This window comes from Lytechinus pictus, chromosome 2 (genome assembly GCF_037042905.1).
Source record: "Lytechinus pictus isolate F3 Inbred chromosome 2, Lp3.0, whole genome shotgun sequence".
NCBI lineage: Eukaryota > Metazoa > Echinodermata > Echinoidea > Temnopleuroida > Toxopneustidae > Lytechinus > Lytechinus pictus.
The window spans coordinates 70,535,925-70,551,584 of NC_087246.1; the positions used below are offsets into that span (position 1 = coordinate 70,535,925).

General features: G+C 37.2%; 1 protein-coding gene across 2 annotated transcripts in view; it reads right to left on the reverse strand.

Annotated features, from left to right (window-relative positions):
* LOC129253711 (cytochrome c1, heme protein, mitochondrial-like) overlaps positions 1 to 15,660 on the reverse strand; it is a 35,902-nt gene that overhangs the window by 5,357 nt on the left and 14,885 nt on the right. For both annotated transcript variants that reach the window (XM_064095554.1, XM_054892126.2), the window contains 3 exons: positions 14,068 to 14,194; positions 11,016 to 11,133; positions 7,351 to 7,551 (listed from right to left, as the gene is read on the reverse strand). In XM_064095554.1, coding sequence (XP_063951624.1) covers positions 7,351 to 7,551; positions 11,016 to 11,133; positions 14,068 to 14,194 — 446 coding nt within the window. The remainder of the gene's footprint in view (positions 1 to 7,350; positions 7,552 to 11,015; positions 11,134 to 14,067; positions 14,195 to 15,660) is intronic.

Below are 15,660 nucleotides of genomic sequence, written 5' to 3' on the forward strand. Positions count from 1 at the left end.
CTACTTAGAATGAATGACTTACTGTTATATTATACAACAACCTTAACATAACCGCTTATCCACAAATTTACTATAACCCATAAAAATTCATATTGACTTTGTTAATTTGCTTTGAACTGGTCTCAGTTTTGGTTATCATATGGGGTGTACTTACGATGGATTGTAACTTGAACTTTGAATAGTCTGTCATTGACCAACACCTATGCTTATTATACAGTAGGGACATGTTGGGTCAGGTGTTTGATTAGAAACCAGCACATCATCAAAAACTAAATATAATATGCTCAAATTTGTGTATGTTTATTGTAACCCTTTTTTAAAGATATTGTGTAAACAGAAGAGAAATTTATAATAAATAGAAAACAAGAAAGGGGATATTTTTCAAAATTTCATGTCACACAGTTGCGCAAGCTGATTGTGCTTTTGACCAAGAAAGATTCTACCTTGTAAAACTAACAAAACCAATGCTACTGATCTGACCGTGGATAAATACCAGTTGACCCAGTATCAAAGGAGTTCAAAAGGAATCCTGTAGGATGACGACCAAAGTGTTATACCAAATGATTCTGTTTAAAACTGTGTAAAATACTGAGAAATCAGGAAAATCAGCATGGCATTCCAACCAAAAGTTTGGTCTTTTTCCTAGCAATAATAATACACTGTCTCAACATGAGCTATCTGTGTTAGTGATCTTAGATTCCATGCATGTTAATCTATACATGTACATTAGTAAACAATTCAAAGCTAATCTTTTTTTTGCAAGAAATTCATGAAATTGTTATGCACCTGGGGGTATAAGATTTGATGTGTTTTTGTATTTTGATTGGTGTTATTCTACATGTTCTCTTCTTTATTCTTCTTCCATCCCTCCTTTTCTTTCCCCTATATATTTATCATATTTATGAATTTAAAGTTGCAGTTTTGATGTATTATATTAAACAGGAAATGGCACCTGTAAACATTATGAATTTTTTCAATTATAATAATGATTTTCACCAGTATAATACTCGTTCAGCTTCTCATTTTCATTTTCCATTGACCTCTAATAATCAAATTTATAATTCTTTTAAACATGCAGGACCTAGAATTTATAACAATTTAGATCCTATAATTTGTTCTTGTTCAACTGCCTCCTCATTTAAAATTTTACTTAAAAGACAATTAATTAGTGGTTATTCATCTTGATTCCCTTTTCTAAACATACATGTACCCTCCTCCCCCCTCTCTCTTTCTCTCTCTTTTGTTTGAGTGCAATGGGTCATGGATGTGTGTTGGGTGTGGGTGATTCTGTGTTTGATGTGTGAATGTATAATGATTACGTTATGATAATTAATGATTGTTTGAATACTTGTAAAGGGGCAACTGCCTTCCAAGATTTTAATCTTTTTGGTTGCCTCTTACCATATGTTGATTTTTCTTTTACATGAATGTATAAATTATATTTATTTGTTGTATATTTATTTTTTGTATGTTTTGTCACATTTATGCATTTATATATTATGTTATCTTACATTGTATTTAAATATTTTTTTATATGGTTAATAAATGAATTGAATTGAATCTCTCAACCTTGTAACTAGGAGAATACAATATGTTGCTATATGTTCATGCTTTTGTTTGATTTTCTTTATTTCCTTGCAATTATTGTAATATTAAACTCTGCTCTACTACCCTCACCCAACTCTTTTTCTTTCTTCGCTATCCCTCTTTCAAACCCTTATTTTCTCTTTAGTCTGTCTCCTTATACCCAAAACTCTCCACCCCATCTCCTCTATTTGTCATGAATAATGCTTCTAAAAGTAATGACAACATACATTATAATTATATTAGAAGTGGGTTATAAATTGGTGATTTTTGGTTTTACTGTGGCAACAGTATTTCCTTTTACCATCGTGTCCGAGAAAAAATTGTGCCGGGCCAAAATCCAAAATGGCTGCCACCCCCCATCACATTTTTAGCCACAACTTCTTTATTTGTTGGTCTCATTATCTGGTTTGGCAGGGCTCCACACTAACCCTTTATTTCTACTGGTCCGACCTGTTAATGTCGGACCAGTAGATACCCAGTTTTCCATTTTCCACTGGTTGGAACCAAAAATTTACTGGTCCCCCAAAATAAATAAAAACACACAAAAGACTTGTTTATTTTGCTGTCTTTTATTGCCTCCCCCCCCAAAAAAAAAAGTACCAACAAACACACATACACTAAATAATACATGAGAACCATTTCTCAATTTTGGAAAGCCATTTTTTAAGATGTAAAAGCCACTTTTATCATTTGGAGGAGAAAATATCATTTTATAGTATGATCATATTTTTTGCTGGTCTTGTCAGACCAGTAAATCTGGCTATTTTTGTATTTTACTGGTCTGGGACCGTCGGACCAGTGCCAGAATCGCGCGCTGGGTTTGGGTGTCTATTTATACGTTTTGAGGGGCAGGCAATGTGTTTTTCCTAAAGTTAGTACTTATAAACCATTATTTGTAGAGATAAAAGGTGATTTTACTTAAAGGGATGGTCCGGGCTAAAAATATTTATATCTAAATAAATAGAGTAAAATTCACAGAGCGAAATGCTGAAAATTTCATCAAAGTCGGATAACAAATAACGAAGTTATTGAATTTTAAAGTTTAACAATATTTTGTGAAAACAGTTATATGCACATCATCATGAATATTCATTAGGTGGGCTGATGTTGTCACATCCCCACTTTCCTTTTTCTTATGCTATTACATGAAATCATAAATGTTTAATTTTTCATACATGTGTAAATGATATGTCTCCATTATGATAAAATAAGTTGCAACAATGAATAGCTAATGCCCTTAATCAGTTGTCAATCAAATTGTTTTAATTTTTGGTAGAGAAATTTTGATTAAAACCTAATTTCATATAATAAAATATAATTAAGAACAAGTGGGGATATGAAATCATCAGCCCACCTAATGAATATTCATATGACATGCCTAGAACTGTTTTTTTAATTAAATAACTTTGTTATTTGCTACCCGATTTTAATCAAATTTTCATCATTTTGCTCTGTGAATTTTATTCTATTTATTGAAATATTAATATCTCGAGCCTGGGCCATCCCTTTAAATTTACAAATTTTTAGAGCCATTTTTCAGTAAAAAAGTAGGTTTCATCATCTTGTGGTTCTTGGATATTAGACGTTACCAGTTGAACAATCATGACAGTAGTAAGCAGCTTCATATAGCTATATTGCTTTTATTCCTCTAAATTGGGTTTTACAGATATTTGCGAAAAATATCTTACCAAATAAAAGAAAATGTCATTTATCCATAGGGGCTATACGATATACAAACAGTAGCATTTCCCTACACTTTTTAAAGCAAATTTACTCTCATTACCACACCAGAGGATGACCTACATGTAGAGTCAACCTTAATTTATCAATTAAATTTTTTTTAAAGGTCTTTAAAAATATCACTTTTGTGACAAAACCCCACCCAATTTCATTCAGTTGTGATTTGTTTTCATTTAAATCTGTAAGGAATAATTTTTCTTGTTCACCAAAGCTCTCAAAAACTTGAATTTTGAGCATATTTTTGTGAGGCCCTCTATTGGTGGAAAGTGAGATTGATGCAGATACAGATTCTCTTTTTAATTAGAAAAAAAAATAATTTCAAGAATTCAATTGAATTTTGGGACAGGGCATATTTTTTATGATGAATTTAGATTTAAGTTAGCCCTATTTTATTAAAAACTGACGTGCCCAAAAATCAAACGTCTATTTATCCAGCCTACATCATCAATGCAATCATGCATCAAGGGGAAATAAGCCAAACATTGACAATCTTATTCATGTTATTTCACCACACAGGGGTTACTGACTGAGGACAAGGTTATATCATAACCTACAATGGATAAGTGTTTGTTGGTATAAGAAAGCAGATTTTCAACCATGACAAATACGGAGCCGAAACTAACGGCTGCATGCGCCAGACCCTCACCCACCACAGCACTTGCGGTTTGCCGGCGAGACAGGGAGGCTGAGGCGCAGCAACTCGGCGGACGCCGGGAGTTTAGGCAAGCGAAGCAAGTAGATTTGGTGTTCGACTCCGAAGGCTCAACTGAGATCAAAAAATGAAAACCCAGGGTTGAAAATCTCCTTCCTTCCTCAAAAATTTGACAATTATTCGAAAAAATTAAGTACAGATCAATGTTAAAATTGCGTAGGGATAGATCTAAAAGAGTAACTGCGTTGGTGTGCAGCCGTTAATCAATGCAGCCCGGCCGCGTTGGCCCAGCATGCAGACTCAGCAATCATAGACCACTGAAATCACCAACACACTCTAGACACGTACACTACACATTCTCTAACTCACTCCCACTCTACAAAACCATCCGACATGGGCATTACCTCGAATAAAAAGTGATTTTTTTTTAACCTTAATCACCATATTTCGCAATTAACAAAGTTTTTTTTACCTAAATCACCATATTTCGCAATTAACAAAGTTTGTTCTCTCCCCAGATCTGAAGTTCTCAAACCTAAAAGTGACAAGGAGACTACCGACAGAATACCGCTTGTGACCACCTTCCATCCCAATCTACCCCCTCTCCGCAAAATCCTTTGTGATAACCACCACATTTTACACACTTCTGATCGTCTCCAACAGGCCGTTCCCGATACTCCCCTTCTAGCATACCGACGCCCACCAAATCTCAGGGACCTCATTGTTCGTGCTGAAGTACCCTCCCTCACTAACCATTCTTCTCCCATACAGCATGGCACCTTCAAATGCACCAGCAACAGGTGCATCATATGTGAAATACACCTTCACGAGGGCGACACTTTCACCAGCAACTCCACCAGCCTGTCTCACCAAATCAAGGGCAACATCACATGCACTACCACTAATGTTGTATATCTCATCACTTGCAGAGTTTGTAGGGTACAATACATAGGGGAAACCAAGACCACACTCAAGAAACGATTCTACGGGCACAGATCCACCGTCAACACAGCAAAGCTGGACACTCCAGTTGGCCGCCATTTTAACCTCCCCAACCACTCCATCACTGACATGATGCTACAGGGCATCAAATCTTTAGGTACCCGTCCTGACTCGGTCCGTACTAGCAGAGAGAAGCTCTGGATGAGACGACTTCGCACCACCCAACCTCATGGCCTGAACATCCAAGAGGGGAACGACTGATTATTCTTTCCTATCCACTTTCAATTTATATATACATATAATTTTTCCCCTCAGCTCTTTTGAATAGTTACATTATAGTTTCTTCCTCTACTTTCCTCCCACTTTTCCTTCCTTATTCAGGCGATATAATAATTATTATATATATTTTTTTTTTTTCTCCACTCACCTCTTTTAGATTTACCACATTTGCTTATTTACATGTATCCTATGATTTCTTCATAATACACCCCCTCTCTTCTATATTTGCTTTTACCTTTTTAGGCAATTTGCTTCCTCTTTTTCTCAATTACATATTTACACTTACCTTCTTCTCTTAGTTTGTTTAATGCCTTTTATATGTCTTTTGCACATTACCAGTTGTTCCCCATTCTTTTCCTTTTTTTCCCCACTCTTATGCACCAGTTTATTATGCCTTTCTTTGTAACCTGTTTGACCCACCTCTCACTAATTATCTTGTTATTCATCTCTTCCTCATACCCTCTATCACTGTTTTGTTCCAGATCCTGTTTGATGTTGCCTGCCTCATTATCTTAATCCCTCTTAGCTTGAGGTCTTTTACTGGCCTTACTTACACTAACTTCCCTTTGTGTCTGCCTACTCCTTTTCTTTCATCCCCTTCACTAACGTGATTGGTCTTCTCTACTCACTAATGCCCCTTTTGTCTCCTTGTTTCTAGTGTTGCTGTAGCTTGTCTGTGGTCTATATTATGGTTGTTCCACTTTATATGTTTGTCATTTTGCCTCCGACGAAGATTCTGCTAGGATCGAAAGCTTAGGCCCCTTTTTGACTCTCTAAAAAATATCACCATCGGTGATTCTTGACATCGTAGTTAGGAAACAAGGGGTAAAAAAAGTGAAATTTTCACGGTTTTTCTGATGTTTGTTGATTGTGAAAACATGTCCTCACTAAAAACTGGCACTTTCGCTAGCCGATGTCAGCCGCCATTTTTTTCCGAAAGTCAAGCTAACATCGAAGAAAATAATTAAAAACATGAAGAATACGACAACACCTCAAAATGAAGGGCTCTAAGTGCGGCCGTTGCGTGTATGCTCGTTATTGTCACATGCATTTGCAATGGAACTGCGCACTTAGCAGTGATTGCGTGCCGTTTACTGTGTATTTGAGTAGCCGTGCGCTCCAGTCGTTTGTGAGTTAGTCGCATCTTACAGCCGTGCATGCGTTAGTCGCATCATCCAGCCGTTCCAATAATTTCAACACTAAATTGATTAACCCCAAAATCAGAATTTTGGTTTTATAATTCGGAATTCGGAATGGAGGTCGAAAAATCGGTATAATTCCGCCAAAATCGGAATGGTTGGCAGGTATGGATAAATGACATTTGTTTTATTTAATAAGATATATTTCACAAATATCCTTAAAACCCAAAGTAGCTCTAGGAATAAAAGCAATATGTATGTAGCTGCTTCCTAATCTGGAGCTCTCATTGTCTAATATCCACAAGAACAACAAAATGACGAACTCTACAGTTTGGCTGAAAAAAGGGTATAAAATTGGTAAATTTAGGTAAAATCACCTTTAAACTCTACAAATAATGGTTTATAAGTACTCATTTTAAGAAAAACAAATTGCCTGCTCCTAAAACATATGAATAGACACCAAAACCAGAGGAAAAGACCACCAAATTAAGAAGTTGTGGCCAAAACTGCAATTTGGGGGGGTTTTGACGGCAATTTTGGTTTTGGCCCAGCAAAATTTTTTCTCCGACCGGAGACAAAAAATATTGTCATTTCATGCTCAGATACATTACAAGGAATAAATAAAAACTATTGCCATATTAAAATGACCAAAAAAGTATTTTGACCCATGTACAGCCGGGAAATAGCCCACTCCTAATTTTAGGTCTATAATGTTTGTTTTACAGCAATCCTGACCATTTCTTGGTATCATCTTTTTGTTATAATGTAACTTAATGTAATGAAAAAATATTGTTTTGTTCTATCTTTTTTAATTGTATGCATGCTTTATTCAGCCTTTGGTTGCCATACATGTTCATGTTTCTCTCAAACCATTTTTGAATTGAATAGAATTGAATGATTTAATGTAAATGACCCAGATCTACATCTACAATTTGATGGTAAAAATCAATCACGATTCTCAAGACTTCATCATGAAATCCTTGTTTGCTGCAACCATATTTTGTGACTCACCATCTTCAAATTCAATGATTTCATTGTAGATAGGAGGAGCCATGCCAATAGCTTGTCCAGGGAAGTATGGATTGTAATATAGATCACCCTTGATCTCTACTCCAGCAGGTGGATCACAGTATCCAGTCAACAAAGCAAAGATGTAGTTCTCGTTGCCATGTCGGGCAAGGGCAATGTAGCTCATGTCGGGTGGCAGGGCACCTACAAATGAACAAACCAATTTTAAGATAAATGAACAAACCAATTTTAAGATACAGTAATTTTATATGAGCACAAACATATAACTGGTATAAAAATCATAACGGCGGTTATCAAATTTTCCATTCAGCCACCATAGAGGAAATGTGAAAGCACCATAATAAAACACAGAAAAGAATAAAGGATGGGATCACTCCATTCTCATAGAAGATTAGATAAAGAAAAACACAATAGCAGACATCAAATAAGTCATTGGTTAACCCTAAAAGGACTGGGCTATTTGAGATGTATTGAGGACTGGGGGGAGGGGGGGGGGGGCATGATGCCCCCCTTCTGATCTCAGCCGCCGTTCACGCGATATTCCCGACCTTTCGTTCGAGAACGCGAACGCTTATTTACAACGGTAGTTGATTCTGGAAGAGACTTTTGGGCCCATCGTCATAGTCGTAAAACTCTGTCCTGCTATGCAAATTGTGTGACATGAGATTTTTTTTTCGTTTCGCATCTGGAACGGAAACATTCAAACTGCGTTCCGTGTTCAAAATTCTGGTTGCTACTATGGTAACAGCGATATATCCGATTTAGGACGACTTTCCAGAGCCACATTTGATTCCGCCCAGAGCTCGAGAGGCCGCCCAGGGGGCCCACTTTCATTGAAGAGTGGATACCAGGCGCGACCACGCGTAAAAAGGGAAAGAGTGGGCAAGTACGTTACGTATAGGCCTATGTAACGTTATAAGGGTGTCAAAAAACGATGTTTAAAATACTGAAAAGGGGGATATATTTCCAATACTTGTAGGGTTTTACAAGCTAAATACTTGTAAGAGATGCATTTCATAATCTGGAAAAGACTTGCTTCCCTTGTTTAGGGTGATTTTCAAAACCCCATGGTCGCGCCTGTTATCCACTTATCAATGGAAGTGGTCCCCCCGGGAATTTGAATCTAATCCCCCATTTCTGGGGAAAGTAAAACGTAATGCCCATTACATTGTGTGCTAGAGGCATTTCGTTTGTGTAGAAGGAGTAAAAAAAAGAAAAAAACCCGCAACATCGACAGAAGTTCAGACAAATTTGGCCTACTGCATGCTGTGTACATATCAACGCTGCGAAATGGTTCCGGCTGGAGAGCTGATCTGACCCATGGAATCAATTGCCAGTGATCCATCAATAATCCACATTAAATGCAATATCGATTTGATGGACTGTAATGATCTATATCTAAGCCTTAATTCAGTAACTTTTTCCTGTACTCGATTTGTTTGAAAAACCACTTTCTTATCCATATGTCATAATCTACGATGACTATCAGTCGTAATACATGCATGTATGGTGTGGCTGTCGCAGGAAAGGATTTTGCACACGAAAAGCAGATCTGTAGGGCCTGTAACCCCCCTGTAACACAAAGCTTAGCATTGATTGTAGAGCAGTTTTCTACGTTTGATTCAATTGACTATAATGTACAATCAATCTTAAAAATCAAGTGTATGATTAAGCGTCAACTTTTGTGTTAGAGGACCCTAATATTAGCGTCCGTGAGGTTTGCGAAAGGTCCCAATTGCGAAATTTGGCACGCACAATCCTTACCACATAAGCTACAAGCTACTTGATGTAAAAAAATATTCTGTAAATAATTTTTAAAAATTTATTATGAATAAAATATGCAAATTTATTCATGAAAAACATTATTTGCATATTTAACACCCAACTTCACTTCAAATTTTCTCTTTTTTTTTGCAGATGCCATCTTTGTACTCAAATTTTAAGATTTCCACAAAGAAAAATTGCAAAAGCCAATTTTTTCCTTATGTATTTCTTTGTTTTTTCATCTTTTGTTTTCATTGTTTTTTCAATGGAAATTATTACAGACCATTTAACAACTACATACTAAATTGATTAAGCAGACCAATTAGAACGAAAAATTATCACCCTTTTCTGAATTTCATCTCCCATAGACTTTGTACACAAAGTATAAAAGTGAACCATTTTCGGCATGATATTATGAGGATGATGATGCACAGCATTTGTTTGTACATGTATAGCGCCATATATCTGTCAAAGACATTCAAAGGCGCATCTTGGAAGAGCCAGCCATCTGGGTCGCCAAGAAGGGCGGGCAAACAGAACTATGACCCGCATGTCTCTCCTCCCGATATAACTGATTGGGGGACTGCAGGTGGACCACTACACCGGGGTTTCCCCCTATTCTTATTTGAATAGTGCAGTGGGTTCTTAACGTGCAAAGGCGTTGACTCTCCACTACACGGGCCTCCATTTAACGTCCTATCTGAGTGAGGGACGGAGTGTTTTCCACTGTAACATAGACTGCATCTATGAAACAGGGGAGAGATGTTTACGCACAACACACTGGCTTCAGTCATCTGCCCGCAGTGGACTCTAACCCACTATCTTTGGTTCGACAGGCAGACACTTTACGGACTAAGCCAACTTCGCGCTCTCTTAATTTACATTATCTCGTAAAAAGTCACGTGACGTCACGATGCTATACCCCTATGAACCGAATTTGGTCTCAAAAGTTGCGCGAGACTTCAAAGAAAAAAGTCATAAAATTTTGCATCGCTAAGCATAAATAATTTTCTAGTCAAAAGTTATAAAATCTGTATAGAACCTTGGTGAACCTCATGTACACTCAGATGGAATGAAAATAATCAAAATCAATCAACAAATAAATAAGTATTTTTTTGTGAGTTTTGAAAATATATGAATAAATTAGCATATTTAATTAGTTTCAAAATTCTGTGTTGAAATTTTGCATCACCACACAGAGCTATCATATAAAGCAAACAAAATTGAAATTGATCAAAAAATGAAGGAGAAAATTTTGTGTGTGATCAATTGATGAATAAATTTTGCATAAATTAGCATAAATAATTTTCTAGACAAAATTTAAAAAATGTTTGTACAATTTTGGTGAACCTCATGCACATGTACCAGATGGAAGAAAAAAAAATCAAAATTGGTCAACAAATAAATAAGAGGCATTTTCTGTGATTTATGAATAAATTTTGCATAAATTAGCATAATTGTTCTAGTCAAAATTTCAAAATTCTGTGTAGAAGTTTGGTGAACCTCATGAAGCTCTACCAGATGGAAGCAAACAATTCAAAATCGGTCAACAAATGAAGAAGCATTTTTTGTGAATTTTGAAAAAAGCGCATAAATTAGCATATTTAAATGAGTTTCAAAATTATGTGTAGAAGTTTTGAATTCCCCACCTAGTGGTATCATATTAAGCAAACAGAATAGAAATCGGACTTGAAATGGCGAAGAAGAAGCATTTTGAAATTGTGGACGGACGACAGACAACGGACGCCACGCCACGGCATAAGCTCATCTGGCCCGAAGGGCCAGATGAGCTAAAAACTGATGCAGTAAGATTGTTTGGCCCACAATATATGTCTGCCAATCAAAGAAAAAACTTTGAAAAAAAAAAAAATATTGAAACTTACCAGCATTGGCAGCCCTAGCAGCCTCATCATTGGCATATGGTTTTGGGAAATAATCTGACAGTTTGCCTGGTCTCTCAAACATCTCCCCTTCTTCATCAGGACCATCAACTATTTGGTACTGAATAGCAAAATAAATCATATCACATAATAATGATGAATCTATATGGTTTATAATCAGAATAGTCAGAAGAATTTTTAAAGCAGTTATGAAGCAGCAGCATTAGTGACACCCTTACCATAACCCATCTCAGGTCTTTGAGTACTCAAAGGTGGCCAGGCTCGTAACCTGAACTGCAACATTCTTAGCTTCTGAGCCTTTAATATGATATGATACAATACAATACTATAATACAATACAATTAATACTTGAAATCATACTAATTTCTGATGCCTGTAAACTATTATATCCCAAATTTTACACTGATAATTTCAAAATCATTTTAAAAATTCAAATCCTAACATATTTAGTTATTTTTTAGTTAACTTTAATATTTGGTAATTTTTTCCCAACGCTGACATCAGTTTATTGACTCAGACCTTTAGTTTGCCTAGGTACCTGAAATTTCATTCATACATTTACTGATACTTAATAACCATTAAATTTAAATGATTTTTTAAATACAGATTTATACTGTCAAAATTTTCAGGAAATTCAAAATTTTAACCTTGGTTACATGTAGGTTTTTTTTATATTGAAGGCACAACATGATCAAATTTCATTGACTCAAAATGACTTTTGACCTTGGTCATGTGACTTGAAACTCACACAGGGTGTTCAGTGGTTTCTAATTAATATTTTATATAATTAATCATATGTCCAATATGTCCAAGTTTTATGAACTAGATCCATAACCTTTCAGTTACAATGGTAATTCAACTAATACACCCAACATACCAAAGTTCATTGACCCCAATAGACCTTTGACCTTGGTCATGAGTTCTGAAACTTGGGAAGGATGTTCATTGAGTATAAATGCTTCATTACCTTCATATCCAAGTTTCATGAACTAGATCCATATAATTTCAAAGTTAAACAAGGCAAACGCCAAGCGTTGTCTCGCCTGCATATTGCAGTCATGAAGAGACTGCATGTCAAAACTACATGTATGCTATATGACTTAGATGAACCTCTATTACGAGTTTGGCGATCCCACCTCGAAGCTATAGAAAGTTATTGTGTGTACAACACAGCAGTGCCAGTCATGGAAAGTTCATTGACCTTTGACCTTAATCAAATTCAACTCACATTCGAACTTGACCTGCACCTTCAAGAGATGGACCTTTTGTTAGAATTTGGCAATCCTAACTCTAAGATATAAAAAGTTATTATGTGTACAACAAAGCACAGTGCCAGTCATGGAAAGTTCATTGACCTTTGACCTTAATCAAATTCAACTCACATTTGAACTTGACCTGCACCTTCAAAAGATGGACCTCTTGTATGAATTTGGCAATCCTAACTCGAAGATATAGAAAGTTATTGTGTGTACAGCACAGCACAGTGCCAGTCATGGAAAGTTCATTGACCTTTGACCTTATTCAAATTCGGCTCACATTTGAACTTGGCCTGCACCTTCAAGAGATGGACCTCAGTTATGAATTTGGCGATCTCACCTCGAAGCTATAGAAAGTTATTGTGTGTACAACAAAGCACAGTGCCTGTCATGGAAAGTTCATTGACCTTTGACCTTAATCAAATTCAACTCACATTCAAACTTGACCTGCATCTTCAAGAGATGGACCTTTTGCTTGAATTTGGCAATCCTACCTCGAAGATATAAAAAGTTATTATGTGTACAACAAAGCACAGTGCCAGTCATGGAAAGTTCATTGACCTTTGACCTTGATCAAATTCAACTCACATTTGAACTTGACCTGCACCTTCAAAAGATGGCCCTCTTGTATGAATTTGGCAATCCTAACTCGAAGATATAGAAAGTTATTGTGTGTACAGCACAGCACAGTGCCAGTCATGGAAAGTTCATTGACCTTTGACCTTATTCAAATTCGGCTCACATTTGAACTTGGCCTGCACCTTCAAGAGATGGACGTCTGTTATGAATTTGGCGATCTCACCTTGAAACTATAGAAAGTTATTGTGTGTACAACACAGCACAGTGCCTTTGACCTTATTCAAATTCGACTCATATTCGAACTTGACCTGTACCTTCAAGAGATGGACGTCTGTTATGAATTTGGCGATCTCACCTTGAAGCTATAGAAAGTTATTGTGTGTACAACACAGCACAGTGCCAGTCATGGAAAGTTCATTGACCTTTGACCTTATTCAAATTCGACTCATTCAAACTTGACCTGTGCCTTCAGGAGATGGACCTCTGGTATGAATTTGGTGATCCCACCTCGAAGATATAGAAAGTTATTATGTGTACAACACAGCACAGTGCCAGTCATGTAAAGTTCATTGACCTTTGACCTTATTCAAATTCGACTCATATTCGAACTTGACCTGTGCCTTCAGGAGATGGACCTCTGGTATGAATTTGGTGATCCCACCTCGAAGATATAGAAAGTTATTATGTGTACAACACAGCACAGTGCCAGTCATATAAAGTTCATTGACCTTTGACCTTATTCCAATTTGACTCATATTCGAACTTGACCTGTGCCTTCAGGAGATGGACCTCTGTTATGAATTTGGTGATCCCACCTCGAAGCTATAGAAAGTTATTGGGTGTACAAAGTTATTATGTGTACAACACAGCACAGTGCCAGTCATGGAAAGTTCATTGACCTTTGACCTTATTCCAATTTGACTCATATTCGAACTTGACCTGTGCCTTCAGGAGTTGGACCTCTGGTATGAATTTGGTGATCCCACCTCGAAGCTATAGAAAGTTATTGGGTGTACAACACAATTGTTTACGACGCCGCCGGAAATAGTGATACCTATGTCTCGCTCCGCTACGCAGGCGAGACAAAAACTTAACCTTCGGTTGAGATTTCAATGTTGACGCCGCCAACGCCATAAAAAAGCGGCACCTAAGAGTCTAGCTCTGCTATGCAAGAAACAAAAAGGTATGATTCATCTCACCTCCTCAGCTATTGCCTTTGCTTCTGCTTCAGTATGTGTTACTCCTACAAGGTTACGGAAAGCAAGATACTGCATACTGTGACAGGCTGAGCACACTTCTTTATACACCTGATAGCCTCTCCGTAAACTGAGCAATGGACAAAACATATCAGAAAATTTGTATATATATTTGTAAACAGGGTTGAAAATAGACAAGAGCGACAAGCGGTTTCCACCCTCGTGTGCACTGAAATCGCTCTCCCAACTGCCAAGTACCAAGCAACTCCCAACATGTAGATCGCTCCCGTCCGCGCATGTCCAGTCTAACATTTACAGCTACCGGTACATACTACATAGTAGTCAGACAGCCAGGTCAGCGAAACTGCAGTTTTTACTTTCATGGATTGTCGCGCTCTGACGTATAACTAAGTGGATTTTTTAGAATCACGCGCGGCGCTTCAGAAAAATGCGTAACGAGTTTCAAACTCTCGATATCCTGGGTAATATTTTTCAAAATGCTGCGCGGCACAGGCAGGTCTTGCCGTAAATTTGATAGTAAAAATTTCCCTTTTTATTGGATTACTTTTGAAGATACCATCCTAAATCTGCAAGAAAATAAGATAGTGAACTCTGAAGAAAATCAGTTTGTTTTTTTTCAGAGTAATTTTCAGCGACTTCTTATATCTGAACTAATCCACTTGGTGCTCTGGATATTTGGTACAGATCCCGCAATTTTAAGACCGAAATTAGGATTTTCAGTGGGGATTTTTGGTGAAAAACAGTCAGTGCCTGAGTGTATACATGTATTGGCACTAAAATGCAGTTTCATACACGCCTGTGTTGCGGTGATGATTGACTGTGAGCTGTGTGTTGCGGTGATGATTGACTGAGAGCTGTGCCGTGTTCAGTGGCTGCGCGTAGGCATAGCTTAGCTTGAGAAATAGTTGACATGTTGACGTTAGCTGTCAGGCTGTGATGCATTCAATATTTCATAAAATCATTTTCAAGTGAGTTTTTATCAACAAGGCAAAAGCGATTTAGTGTCTCGCCCACTTATGAAAATAACCAGAAATATCGGGATTTGCGAGGGCACGCAACAGAATTGTATCGAAACTTTGTTGTGAAATGACTAATATGAAATAACACGTAAACTTTGATGTTGACCTGAAAATGACCTCTGACCTTACCTTGTGACCTCCAATTGCAGCCTTACATGCAGGTACCCCAAGTCCATCTACCATCCAAGTTTGGTTGAAAAGTAACTTACAGTTGCGGAGTTAGGTGTCATAAGAGTCTTGCAAGTAAACTTTAACGTTGACCTGAAAATGACCTTTGACCTTACAATGTGACCTCCGACTGCAGCCTAACATGCAGGTCCCCCAAGTCCATCTACCATCCAAGTTTGGTTGAAAAGTGACTTACGGTTGCAGAGTTAGGTGTCATAAGAGAGTCTTGCATGCAAACTTTAACGTTGACCTGAAAATGACCTTTGACCTTACCATGTGACCTCCGACTGCAGCATAAGATGCAGGTCCCCGAAGTCCATCTACCATGCAAGTTTGGTTGAAAAGTGACTTACGTTTGTGGAGTTATGTCATAAGGTTTGTGCCGGAC